The sequence below is a fragment of the Motacilla alba genome, chromosome 2 (assembly GCF_015832195.1).
Source record: "Motacilla alba alba isolate MOTALB_02 chromosome 2, Motacilla_alba_V1.0_pri, whole genome shotgun sequence".
Taxonomy (NCBI): domain Eukaryota; kingdom Metazoa; phylum Chordata; class Aves; order Passeriformes; family Motacillidae; genus Motacilla; species Motacilla alba.
Genome location: NC_052017.1, coordinates 81,719,671 through 81,733,465, shown reverse-complemented (window position 1 = coordinate 81,733,465; position 13,795 = coordinate 81,719,671). Strand labels below are relative to the sequence as shown.

The 13,795-nt window shown below is 42.9% G+C and overlaps 1 protein-coding gene across 5 annotated transcripts in view; it reads left to right on the top strand.

Annotated features, from left to right (window-relative positions):
- The first annotated feature begins 613 nt into the window (after positions 1 to 613).
- The window catches only part of TENT4A (terminal nucleotidyltransferase 4A), a 58,914-nt gene continuing 45,732 nt past the window's right edge, over positions 614 to 13,795 (top strand). The window contains exon 1 of one of the 5 annotated variants that reach the window (XM_038127323.1): positions 614 to 1,763. In XM_038127323.1, coding sequence (XP_037983251.1) covers positions 946 to 1,763 — 818 coding nt within the window. In that variant the 5' untranslated portion in view covers positions 614 to 945. The remainder of the gene's footprint in view (positions 1,764 to 13,795) is intronic. The other 4 variants (XM_038127321.1, XM_038127322.1, XM_038127326.1 and 1 more) reach the window with 4 other exon arrangements.

Below are 13,795 nucleotides of genomic sequence, written 5' to 3'. Positions count from 1 at the left end.
GGTCAGACAATGCAGTATTTGTGAGAAACCAACACAGAGGCAGGGCTGCAGCTGCGCCAGCTGCTCACGGAGATGAAGGGAAGACAAGTGAGAGGGAACCTCATGAATGTCCCTAAGTATCTGAAGGAAAGTTGTCGAGGGGATGGAGCCAGGCTCTTCTTGGCCGTGCCAAGCAAGAGGACAAGAAGCAAAGGGCAACAACTGATGCAAAAGTTCTACCTAAACATGAGGAAGAACCTCTTTCCTGTGTGAGTGACTACACACTGGAACAGGTTGCCGAGAGAGGGGCAACCTCACTGGAGATCTCCCTCACTGGAGATTTTCAAGAACTGTGAGGGCGCAACCGCGTACCGCGTGCTCTGGGACGCGTCTGCTTGAGCAGGGAGGCTGGACCACTGTGCTCCCTTCCAGCCGGACCCATTCCGTGACTCTGGGAGTTACGGAGCTGCCAGCACCGCACGGCGCCGCGGCTGCCCCCGCCCGCCGCCGGGGCTGAGGCACGGCCTCCGCGCTCCGCGCCGGCGCGGGCGGGGGAGCATTCCCAGCTCCCGTCTCCCTCCCGCTTCCCGCGCATGTGCGGTTGCCAGGGCGGGCCGTCTCCGGTGAAGGTTTAAAATCTGCGGGACATGCGCAGTGCCGCTTCTGGCCCTGGCGAGGGGGACACGCCACATTGGAACGGCGAGCGGAGCGCTCCGGGCAGCGCCGGGTACAGTTTGCGCCGCCTTCGCTTCCTCCCGAGCCGCGCTCGCCTCGCCCGGCTCTGCCTCCGGCCGCCCTGCCGCCCTCGCTCGCTCCCTCCTCCCCGCGACACATGCCGCTGCTGCCGGGCCGCTCCTAGCGCCGCTGCCGGGCCGAGCGAGCGAGGGAGCGGGCGGTGAGCGGGCGGCGGCGCGGAGCTCTGGCCGGGTAGTGAGGGACGGCGGCGGCGGCGGCGGGCGGGCGTGGATGGATCCCCGCGTGGCCTGGATCCAGCCCGAGCAGAAAGGACCCGCGAATGCGCTGTGGATGCAGATCTGGGAGACCTCGCAGGGCGTGGGGGGCCGGGGCGGCGCCAGCTTCCCGCACTACCTCTGCCTCAACTCCCCGGCGCTGGACTCTGCCGCCTCTCCGCCCCGCGGGCACGGCTGCGTGCGGCTCGGGGCGCCCGGCGCCTGCTGCTCCTCTTCCTCGCCGCCGTCGCCTTCGCCTTCCCCGCCGGCCCTGCTGACCGGACTGGTGCCCGCTGTCGCCGGCGGCCCCGCGGCGGTGAACGGCGGCGGCGAGGGAGGGCGGCGGCTGCAGAAGTCGCCTTCAGTGTCTTCCTCGTCCTCCTGCTCGTCGGTGGAGTCCGGCACCGAGAGCCCCGGCTTCTCCTCCTCGGGATCGTGCAGCGGTGGCGGAGGCGGCGGCTCCTCCTCTTCCTCCGGCGGCCCCCGGGCGGTGGCGGTGGCTCCTCCCGGGCTGCTGGGCAGCGGGGCTGGACCCGGGGAGTTTTTTAACTTCCACGAGAACAAAGTGAACGCTGTGAATGGGCACCACCAGCCGCCGCACCCGGCGCGCAGCCCGCACCCGCCTCCGGCGTCTCCCCAGCAGCACCAGTACCACCCGGGCCGCAGGAAACGGGAGAATAAAGCCAGCACCTATGGGATGAATTACCTGCTCTCCGGCAGCCGCGGCGTCGCCGTCAACAACTCCCCCCACCAGCAGCGGCAGTCGCCTCAGCCAGCGCTGCAGAGCCCCGGCACCCCCTGGAAGACCAGGAAATACAGCCCGGGCGTGCAGGGGTGAGCAGCCGGGGCCCCGGGGGCTGCTGCAGCCCCACAGGGAAGGGGGGCCTCGGCCGCCTCCTTCCTGCGGCCCCTCCGGGAAAGGGGGGCGGTGGGTTGGGATCACACGAGCTCTTCTGGAGCCGGCCGTGGCAGGGAGGCCGATGGCAGGGGACGGCGGGGCACAAACCCGTGCCCTTTTGTAAATCACCTTGGTCTGTGCCGGCTGGGTGGCTCTTGGCCGAAGCAGCGATTCACGCAGTGCGAGGGAACCCGTATATGCAAGGAGTTAGGCCTTACTTTGTAATAGGTTGAGAGGTGAAGTTGTCAGGCCATTATCAGAGGTCACCTACAATAATTAAAGCAAGGATGTGTGCAGGATGCTTGTCAGAGCTACTAGGTCTCAGTTTAGATTGTAAGGGGGAAGTGGAAGGCTTCCGTTCAGAGGAACTCAAAACCTTTGTGTTAATTTTTAAATGCCTCTGCTTAGGCTACAGCAAGCTTGGGGAGTGTTAGCATCATCACTTGAAAGGGAGGTGCCGAGTTCTGTCTGAGATAGACATGAAAGTCAGTGTAGTCTTAGAACATTTCTCTCAAGTGTGTTTTAGCTCTAGGATAAATTGAGCCAGCCAATACCTGTACAGAAATCCAGTCTTTTTGGAGAGAACGTTTTTATGAAGCTTACCCTCTCTTGTAAGCCATGCCTTTCTCATATAAATGGGTAGTTAGTAAGGCCGAGTATTCAATTTGATCTGATCAGCATGGAGAAGGGACTAAAATTAAACAAAGCGTGTCTGGGATGCTCTGTGAGATTGCTGTATTTCACCTGTCAAATTTCATTCAGTCAAGGGGAAATGTTACTTTCTAAAGTTAAGGTTATTTTATTCTTGGAAAAAGTGATAGCTGCATTGACTGACTGTAGCAGATTTCTGATGTCACTTCAAAAATAGTTTCTTGGAACATCATAACATCAAGACCCTTGGATGCCTGTGGACTAAAGCCATTGCATATTTGTAGAGGGGAAATAGCTAAAGATAACAGGGTATGAGCTGGGGATTTTTAAGTGAGAGATTTAACTTAAGGACCGTGTTTTCCTTTTCTCTTTGTAGTACTTCTCATATAGTACTGTCAGGTGTTGAGTATGTGAAAAGTTACGAAGAAGTATTAAAATACATTTCTAAAGTTATGTTTTTGCAAACCATAATCTCAAGAGGGGGAGGACAAGACTTGTGACTACTGCTTTTTAATTCCAGACTGACACTAAAAATTCAAATTTCTTACAGGAAGCTTGAATTCTTCAAGAGGTATCTTGCACTAGGAGCTTTGAGTCCTATACTAAGAAGTTTATGTGTCTCAAGTTCCAGTAGTATCTTTAAAATAGTGTGAAGCTGTATTTTTTTGTTTTCGTAGAGATGTGGTAGAGCACTGAGTTAACTTTTTAATTTAAGTTATATCAGTGTAAGTGAGGCAGATCTCCAGGCAGGTGGAGGAAGGAGCAGCCTGAGTTCATCCACCTGTTCTATGGCAAAAGGCAAACCTGTGAATCAAATCCAAACGTTGCAAGTCCTGTCCTGTAGCTGTTAGGCAGCACCACCTGTGCCATTCACATAACTTTGTTTTTCATCTTCTGTCTTTGTTTTCTTTCAGCTTTCATGTAATAGTGGCCATGCCACTCTTCAAGTATGAGTTTCTAGAGAATCCATACACAACAAAATTGTTTAGTTGAGATTCAGGTGCACTATTCAGTTCTGTAATGTAGGTAGTTCTTTTGCTGATGTGTTAATGACAAGTTTTTGCTAAATATCTTTGAAAGTGGAAGCTGTGTTTCCTGATCTTCTGTCAAGGATCTCTGTTACAAAAGTGGGACCTGATTCTGGCAGTGGGATACCAGTAACTGCAGCATGTGTGATCCTGTAGTTCCAGAGCATTCCTGAAAGTAGTAGGGAACTAACTAGTGCTGAAGGAGAGCATGAATCTTGAAACCATAGGCCTGAATATGGCAAGCAGTTTCTGCCTTAAAGTTTGAGTTCTGCTACCTAAGGTAGTAGAACCTTGAACAAGTGTATATTCTTAAACAATTTCCTCTTTAGTGTTAGTAATTTTTTACTAAGTGCTTGCATGATTGAAATAAGAATATTTTCTCTAATGGATTTAGGTATCTATTTTCTGCAGTAATTCCTGTTTAGTGGTGAGCTTAACTTTCTCCTGAAGCCTGGCTTGTGTATTGTTTGGCAATTCAAATGAAAATGCACTGAAAAGGCTGGGATGGGGACAGATCCCTACAGGAGTTTCTTGTGGATCCCTTATGTTCCTTTAGTTGCCTGCTGTTCCCTGGAACTGTCACCGGGGTCCTGAAGTATCTCTTTGATAACTCATCATCTGTTGACAGAGCATCTTCAGTGTTGCCATCCTAGTATATGCAACTGTTGAAAAATGTGGTCCTGAAAATCTTCAGCTGCAGTCTGGTTTGGGCATTGATTAGAGGAGGAAGGACTTGATCATAGGTGCTCTTATGCTTACCCTGTACATGAATGGTGGAGCTTACTCTGCTGTGAATATTGCTTGTAAAAGAATGCTTTTCTACAACATGATGAAATTTCCAAGTGATACGCAGTGGCTCAGAGTGTTACTGTATTGTCTTCTGGTAACAGAGTAAGCAGGGTAATCTCTGTTAGCCCTCTCCCAGGCTGCAGTCCTGCTTCTGATGAATTGCCTGCTTTGAAGCAGTACTGTGCTCTCCTGCTTTCTCATTCAGAGCTGAGGATGGTCTGTAGCACTGCAAGTCATTGCTTTATTCACACTGCTCGTAGTCAGTGGCTTTGTGATGGTAGGTGTGGTGATGTTTAGGAATACTGTGTAAGTGCTGTGTTTTCCTCTGTTTTATGTACATAATTCATTTTTTCCCTTGGCCTCATGCTTTCACCACTTTGAAAGCAGCATGACAGTCTTTGTAAAGGAAATTTTTCCCATAAAACACAAGTGTGAAAAGCTATGTTTGATTAGATTTCATCCTATAGCTGTTCTTTCGGATGCCCTAGATTGTCCCATGTCATGCTTTTAACAGAATTTTGGAAGGTAAGGAGTGAGGAGATTGAAGCCATATTTATTCCAGTGCTTCAACAGTGTGATTAATATAGCAACAGTGTAAATTCCTATGTGCCTGGGTTTAGTTTAGGACTACATATGACAAAATGATTGGTTTCAGATGCAAGATACTTTTCTTACAGAGAAGTAGCCTTTAATATTATGAGGTTAATTCAAGCTGTTGTGACTGATGTTCAGAAGTGCATGTTATTTCTTGGTACTGTAAAGTATCCTCTTGTATGTAAAATCTACATCTAGCCTCTTAGGGTGTGCATTCTTTGCTCAGCAAATACCTTCTATTTCTGTAAAGTCAGTATCTTAAATATATCTGAGTAATTTAAGTATCCAGAGAGTTTAGAAGGGCTTGAATATTACTTCAAAAGATGGCGTCAAGCTATTCTAAACTTTTTGCTAAGGCTTTACTGCTTTTGTTTGGAAGCACAGCTAATGGAGTGCTTTCTCTGAAGATGCAGCTAATAGCTTGTGAATAGTATAAAATTACATCAGATTTAATTATTTTATTTCTTAATATGAATTTTACAAAGTAAGTTAAAAAAATTAAAGCATTTTTAACAGTATGAGTCTGTACTGCTTAATACTTTCAACTAAGTATTCAGTGTAATTGCAGATGTTGAATGAGATTAGTACTGAAATACCTGGCATATCTGCTTGGCACATTACAGTGCTGTGCAGAAACAGCAAAAGTGGCTTGTTGAGGATTAGTTTGGGACCAGAACTGTTATGATACGTTGGAATGGTGCTCTGCCTGGGCTAATTAGTGTTGCACAGTGTCTGATGACTTCCTACATTCATTTTCCCCCCTATATAGCTGTTGCCTTTAACTCTCTCTTGATAATGACAAGTTCTGCTGTAGAGTACAAGAGCACCAAGACCTCCACATTTCCTTATGCTGAAGGAAGATTCAGGGCAGCATTCCCTAATGACTACAGCAGGTACTTGGGGAGAGTTCTCCTAAGCAAGGTAAGCTTATGGCAGTGCTTCTACAGTAGACTTGATCAGTGTTCACCAGTTTGCAGCTGAATGATACTGTGCACAAAAAGTGATGTCTAGAGATACGGTGGTGCGCCTCTATGCTAAGCTTATATTAGATTGTCTTTATTTCTTCACCTGTAAGCAGTGTTTGTAATTCCAGTCTTACAGGGTTTTTTTGCATTTTTTGATATATTTCAGAACTTTAACTCAGATAAATTTAATTACAGTTTAGTGCAGTGCGCTATTAAAAATCCCTTGCATGCAGAGCTGTGCATAGCTGCAGTTGCATGTTTGTCAACCCTTTCTTCTTATTACCCTGCTGTCAGAGCTGTCAGATACAAATTAATGTGTGGGCATGCCACATTGTCAGCCCCTTCTGCAAATTTTGTTTTCTTGTACTTTGAGCTGAAAGAATGTAGACTTTGGAAATGCTGTGAAGCCTTTACTGTCTGCAGTGAGATGTCCAGCACTTGTTAGGGCTTAAGGGGTCTCCCTAGGGTGGTTATTCTCAACTTCTCCCTGCACTTAACAGTGCTGTCTTGCTCCAGCACCTTCTAGTAAAGAATCAACACAGTGGACTCTGCTTCGACCACACTGCTGTCCAGTCCTTGGTGTCTGCTGTCTGTGGTGCTAGGTGAACACCTGTAGTGGAAGTGTTGATGTAGGAGGCAGGTCATGTTGGCATGTTACACTCAATTCTTGTTTTGCTTGACTATAGCGTCAGGGTAGAAGTAGGCAGTATATGCTGGAGCATATGCAAGGAGAAGTGTGGAAGTAGTTGCCTGTTAGTCATAGTAAATTTCTGGAGAGAGCATCAGGATGTAGTTAAATGGACTGTTTTCATGCCTGAAGCTTGGTATGAAGGGAAGTTCCAGGGTACCTGCTGGATGAATTGTCCAGAGGAACAGAACATCTCTTTTTCTGTGGTCAAGTAAGTTGCCTTGGTAAAGCACAAAATTTCCATGCACAGTGGGTACCTTTTGAAGAGTTAGAGACTGATGCTGTGGGGAGTGGAATGAAAGGAATGTTTTGGCAGCAGTAGGCTCCAGAGTCACCAGAGGTACTAGAGGTCAGAAAAGCTGAGCTACAGTAGTAAAACATGAGAAGGCCTTGCATGACAGGTGCTCACATCTGTGTGTAAAGGAGAATGGGACATGTTTGGAACAGTTTAATCCTGGCATCAGCTTCATGGTGTTTTTGCCAGTTGTTAGGCTTTGGCAGTAGTGACAGCTGGCACTAAGAACATCAACAGCTGTACTGGGTGAGACCCTTAGAGGCCAGTGCCAAATATTGGGAAAAGAATATATCAACATGAGCTTGTGGTGATATTTTCTGGAAGTATTTCCCAGCTTTAAATTATTAGTGGTTCTTGGACTACCTGAGTTATAGGCAGTGCATTGTTATGCTGATTGTAGATTTTGTGTATGAATGTGTCTTGCCTTGATCTTTTATGATTTGGGATTAGCAATGACCTGTGGGAAGATGTTTCTCAGTAAAGCTATGCATTATGTAATGATGGGGTTTTTTTGTTGTTTCTTTTTTTTTCCTGAGGCTGTCACTGGGGTTATAGTGGCTGCCAGTTGCAGGTCTGTGCATTACAGAGGCAAACCTTGAGTGCTTTTTGCAGGGGACTTGAAAAAGGAGGAGGGGGGAAGTTGAATCACCTGACAGTTGTTTGTTTTCTAGTCTGTTAAATAATTTCTTGTATTGAAACTGTTTCCTGCCTCTAGATGTTTATCTCCTGTATGCTTTGGAGTCCCTGCTTTATCTTTGGGACTCATATGAACCATACCTGTGAGTGATAGTGTCACAGTATTCCTGCATCTTGGGCTATCTTGTTCTATCTTGTACTCTGTCTCCTTATTACTAGCATGGGACTTGTCTGATGTTTTTGTGCTTGGAGGCTTCACTTGTGATCTTCCTTTAATATGGAAGCTAAGAGTTCCAGCTGCTTGTTTCCTGGTTAAAACATTTCTTTATCTATATGAAGGGTCTTTTCCCTCATCCCATGTCAGCTTAATTTCTTCATAAGCCTGCATAAGGGTGTATGGGGCCATTGTTAAATACCATTTGGAAATTGGAAATCCAAGAAAATGATAGATTTTTCTGTGTGGTTCTCTGATTCTTCCAAGTAGCTCTGAATGTTGGTTTTTTTTTTTTTTTTGTTTTTTTTTTTTTTAAGACACTACTTCCATTCATGATAGTTATATTAGCATCTTGATATAGTCATAGCTGTTCATTTATTGCCTTGGTTCTGCTTTAGGATACTTTGACTATTTTACTTTGACTATTTTGAATGTCAAAGCTAATCCTTTTAAATTAAAAACAGAAAGATAACTACTTATTGTTCTGGTACAAATGCAGTATCGAGTCAGTATGACTTTTGGTGAATACTGAATTACCAGGAATAGGTTTTGCTGTGAAGTATTTTCTCTTTAAAAGTTTGGGACAAGTTCTTCTTTCATAGTTGTGGATCAGGGAAGTCCCTGAGGAATTAAAAAAAAAATTAAATGCTAACTTCTTCACATATCATGCATTTGGATCACTTAACTTTCTCTGTACTGATAACTTAATTCACTTAACAGAAGCAGGTTTTTGGGCTCCTGAACTAGTTTGGTCTTTCTCAGTCATCGCTTTGCATCTTGTTAAGTTGTTCCTCAAAATCGTTTTGGATATCCTTAATCTTCCAATCCTCTTTTCCTGCTTTGTACATGACTTCAGGATTCCTGAAGACATCTTCTGATGGAATCCTATTGCAAAGTAGTAAAAGCTCTTATTCCCCCTAAAACCTGATTAGTGATGCACACTAAACAACCAGTGTGATATCTTTAGAACACTGAAACACATTGTTCTTTTGGTTATGATTTTGAAGGAGCTTCCTCTGTTATATGGCAAACTACAGCAGTACTTAAATCCAGGAAAGACTTTTCTAGCCTTTTTTTGCCTTGCAGAGATGCTGACTTTAAATGTGAAGGGTTTGTTGCCAGTAGTGCTTTGATGGGCGCATTTTGAGTTAGAGTCTGCTGCTGAGAATTATGTCAAGAGTTGCTTCTCTTTAATGTTTCAGTGGCTAACCTGATGTAATGAATACCTGATCTACATGGGCTAAATTAGTCTCTCATCACTAAAATGTTTCTGCTGTTGCAGTCTGACTTGTCTGGGATGTTAATCACTTGCTATCTTTGAGCATTTGGAAAAGAATGGTATTAAGACAGGAATTTCAGGGTTTAGTGGTTCTATTTATTGGCATAGCAAGCTTGCTGATTCAGTCCCAAGGTTTAATATATGGCATTCTCCTTCGCTGGTGCAACAAAATGATTGTGATGTTTTCTTGGTGGTGTAGGGAGGTCCATCAGTCCAGGTGAGGAGTAATGCACTTCAGAAGCTTATGTAGCAGATCTACATTGCCATATATTGAATTGGAGATGTACATCTGCTTATTTTTAATTTTTTTATCATGCAGCTTTTTCAGAGCCCATCCAGCCATTAATAAGGTAATTGGTTGAGTTTTATTGGATTGATGTAGTTTGCAAAAATATTTTAGTTTCTGATTTTCTTCAAAATGCAGACAAATTGTTACTTAGGTCTGGAAATTTGCTGTGTAAATCAATCCAACAAACTTAGTTTCTTGAATGCATCAACTGTCAAGGTGTTCTTAAGAGGTAAAATCAAATTGGCAAGAAACTTGGTCTGAAGTTAGGATAGGCTCTGACTTGCATGACTCTGGGCCAAAGAGAAAGCTTAGAGAGGCAATAAGAACAATATGATCTCTTGTGGAAAATGTACAGTATATTTGTTCTGTGGTTACTTTTTTCTTCCTATCTCTCCTTTGTAGCTAACTTGCAAAGTAAGCTCAATTCTTATTTGAGTTTGGTGTTTAGGGTACCTGTCTGTAAAATATTTCAGAGCTCAGATTCATAAGTATAGTTGGGATTTTTTTTTTTTTTTTATTCTGGCAGTCACTGTATGTTTGCTGCCTTCCATACAATTACAGTGACAAAGTTAATTGCTGTCTGAGTAATGTAGTAGTATGAGACTAATTTGTTGCAGCAGTATGGTCTGTGAATGTATCACTGTGTTTTCATAGTTTTTTCTCATCTGTAAGCTTAGAACATTGCATAGGGCATAGAGTAGTAGTAGTGCTGCCTGAGCCTTACTGCTGTTGAGGAGGACTAGTATACACAGGTAAAGGCATCTGATGGGTGTTGTGAGTGGGAATGTGAAGAACTGTAGTTCATCTCTTCTTGGTCATAGCTGTATTTTAGCCCCTTTTGCAGATGTCTTAATCTTAGATCATACTGGGAGAAGTCTGTCTCAGAATGCATCCTTGCTTTCACACGCTCTGTCTCTGTGTGTCTATATATAGATATGTATATATATCTATATATCTCCTCCTTTATTTTGCTGAAGGGTATTCTTTAGTTTTAGACTGTAAGACTGATTGAGTGATTTCAACCATTGAATGCATTTGATTGTTGTAGTGTGAGATTTCACCTGCGTTTCCATGATAATGCAATTGGGCTTTGCCCTAGTCATAGGTGAAGGAAGGTACAGTTCAACAGTTTTCTAAAATATATGCAGTGACTGACATGCATTTCATCATTTAGTCTTGAGACAGTGAAGTCGCACATGTTTTGGAATTCCTGCTTCATTGAGGGAATGTATTCTATGATTTTATTTCAACCTTTATTTCAACAGAGATTCTTTTGAGATGCTGTGTATACATCCCCATTTTCTACACATCCCTAGTATTAGACCCCCATGCTTTAACTGTGGCATCTATTCTTTCCTTTTATAAGGATACATGGATGATATATTAGCCTTCAGCTAGAAAAATACTCAGTAAAGAATATATTTTTAAAAAGTGTTAGTTGTTCCACATAAAAGATGCAATCATGTTTGTACTGTTCCTTTAGAATAAATTAATGTGCTTAGTAGTGTAATCATGTTGAAAAGGAACCAGATGCTTACTTGAGGGAACAAAGTCACTGTAGGTTTTAATTTATCTTCTAGTTTGTTGATGATGTTTGAGAAATTCATTTTACTGCATTGAAGTTAGCCCTTGAAGTAATAAGTCAATCTTATGTATAATAATATTTGCAGTAAATGAGTAAAATGAATGATCTCCTTTCTTAGAAACCTGCCTTTGAAGAAAAACATTGCAAAAGTCTGAGAATGTCACCTGAGTGTTATTTTAACCTAGAGGCTAGAAGAGTGCCTGCATTTCCTTGAACAGTAGAGGGGATAATTTTTTGATAAACAGAAGATGTTAATTTTGTTGCAGTAGTTCAGCCTGTAAGCAGCAGATGCTCGTTGTGCTTAGCAGTAATAACATCAGTAAATGGTAGGTTCCTCCAGGCTGTTAAAATTAGCAACCTGAATAATCTAGCAAGTACAAGTAGCCTCTCTTCTTCATTCCTGTGTTTTAATCTTTGCCATCTTATATTAGGTAAGAGTACAGTTATAGCTTACCAACAAGTTTCTTTCCCAGTATTTCCATAAATACAGTAGAGCTGTCTTGTGAAAAAGTTGATTAGAAGGCCTACATTTGCTAGTGAAGTAATACAATAGGCATCTTAAAATGCTACAGGAGATTGCTAGGTGCTGTGATGCTGTTGGGAATCCAAATTCTTTAAGAAGCCTGAAGGAAATTGAGAAGACTGACTTGTCTATATGTTGAGGGAAGCTCTATAAAAAAAAGAGGAGTTAGGATGTCACTTGTATCTGCATGTACATCATGTGCTGCAGATGGAAATTGTGTTCCTAATGGTTAAAATAATGTCACAGTCCTGACTTAAAAAGTGCTTATGAAAATCATAGAGGGTACATGGACAAAATACTTAAGTAAAAACTATTCCTGCATTGGCTGGCTGACTGTTCCATGGTTATCTGTTTTTTTCAGACTCTGCATTATTCTTTCAGCTAGTAAGGAGTTATACTGGGATTAGTCCTGAGCAGCATACAGGATCTTGTTTTATATAAATGAGAGTTGGGGATTTTTTGTGACAGTGTTCCAATAACTTTATCTGAGCTAAGGTGTTTACAAAAATGCAAACTACTGTAACATTAAATTAAAAAAAAAGCATCTGTGCTTTGAGAAGCTTCTTCAGGTGTAAACCAGAAAGTCAAATGCTACAGTGGTTGTACTGCTGTATGATGAGTGTGAGTATAGCATTGATTCTTATCCAGAAGGACTGAGACCAAGAAGATGATCTCTAAGAAGCAGAAACTGTTGAATTAAGGAAAACTGGGAAGAGCAAGCAAAATATAAGTCTTTTAAGACAGAGGGTTGAGAACTGTTTTGGCAAATGCATTAAGACCTGAAAGTCTTGCACATCAGAAGCAAGAAACTTGTCAGAGTCAGTAGGGCTCAGAGAGAGACGTGAAAGGGCACCAGGCGGAACACAGACCATGTAGTAAGAGCTAAGTGAACTAATTGCTTTCTGTCAGAGGAGGACTTCAGAGATTTAAGAAAGCTTTGACTCCAGGCAACTGCAATTTTAAATTTCAGTAAGAGTTTGAATCCAGTCAGCAGAATAATACTGGTTATACACCCATGACTTGTGGTATATGCTAAGGAATTTCAGGGGAATTAGCCATGAGTATGGCTTGAACTCTAAATGAGCTTTGATATCTAGACCTCTGCTGTTGTCCTGTGCAGATTGAAGCATTAAACCAAGTACTGCCTTGCCAGTGTGAAGTAGAAAATATGACTTCATATTAAAGAGCAGATGAGGGAAGGACATGTAGACTAGTGATGAGTGACACTCTTTTGAGTCTTTCATAATGTGGTTAACAATTGTGATTGTGTTAATCATTGGAAGAGAGGCTCAGTGGGGCATCAAGGTGAGAGTACTTGTGTGTTGGCTATTTTCCTGAGCTCACTCATGCACTGGGGCTGCTTTTGAAAGGCTGTGCTGTGTGTGGTAGAGATTGTGATGGAGACAATTCCCCTTTTATTCTTTTCTTTAATGCAGGATGGCTACTGTAAATGCATTTTTCCTCAGAAATGTCTAGATCTCCTGGAGTGGTTGGATGGGGCTGATACCATAAAACCCCAGAACTTCTTGCATGACCAAACATAAAGAAAGGGTCTAGTACACATTTTGATTAAATTAGTTGTGTCTCACAGGTCTCATTTTCTTGAAGGATTCATTGTTAATCCATACTCCTGTGTTCAGTTTGATAACACAACTTCTGGATTTTTTTTTCAGAAGAATGTTTGAGATTCTTTTTGAAGTCTTTGTAAAAACCAAACATTTACAGGTTTGCTGGATTAGAAATGTGCTTAGAAATAACCAAAGGAAAGAATAAGTTATTTACTTTATAATAACGAAAAGTTACAAATAGAAGTACTCAAGACTGTTGCTCGATATGTTCATAAATACCTGGAGGGAAGAAATGAGTGAGAAAAGGATAGAAAGGATAATAGAAAGCTGGAGCTGACTGCAGACAGACACAGTGGGAGTTCATTGTTCATTAGATTATAAAATTACTGGTACAATTAAATAGTAAATATAGAATCATGACTGAAGAAAAATAATTCAGGCTGAATGCACACAGTGAGTGGGCTCTATGTTGATAGTTTTGTTCAGAAAACAACTTGAAGCTCCTTCATTATGGTTTCTTTTAAAGAGCAGCTATGTGCTCAGGTACCCTCAAGCAGTAATATTCCCAAGTATAGGGACAATAAAATGAAAACAGGTGTGTGTCCTGGACTGAATGGCAGAATTACGTGTTGACTCTGTGTGTTTCTGCCCACCTGTCAGAAAACGTGGTGCAAATTGAAAACAAGCAAAAAAGGGTTGGCAGTGATCAAACTTCGGACTTCCTCTTGTCAAAGGAGACAAAAATCTATGAGGATTAGTAGCTTGGAAAACTACTGGTGGATAGAAATAAATGGATTGAGAGCCTGAGAAGTCTTGTGTTTTGAGATGAACTGCCAGTAACAACTTTTTTTTTGCCCCAGGAAA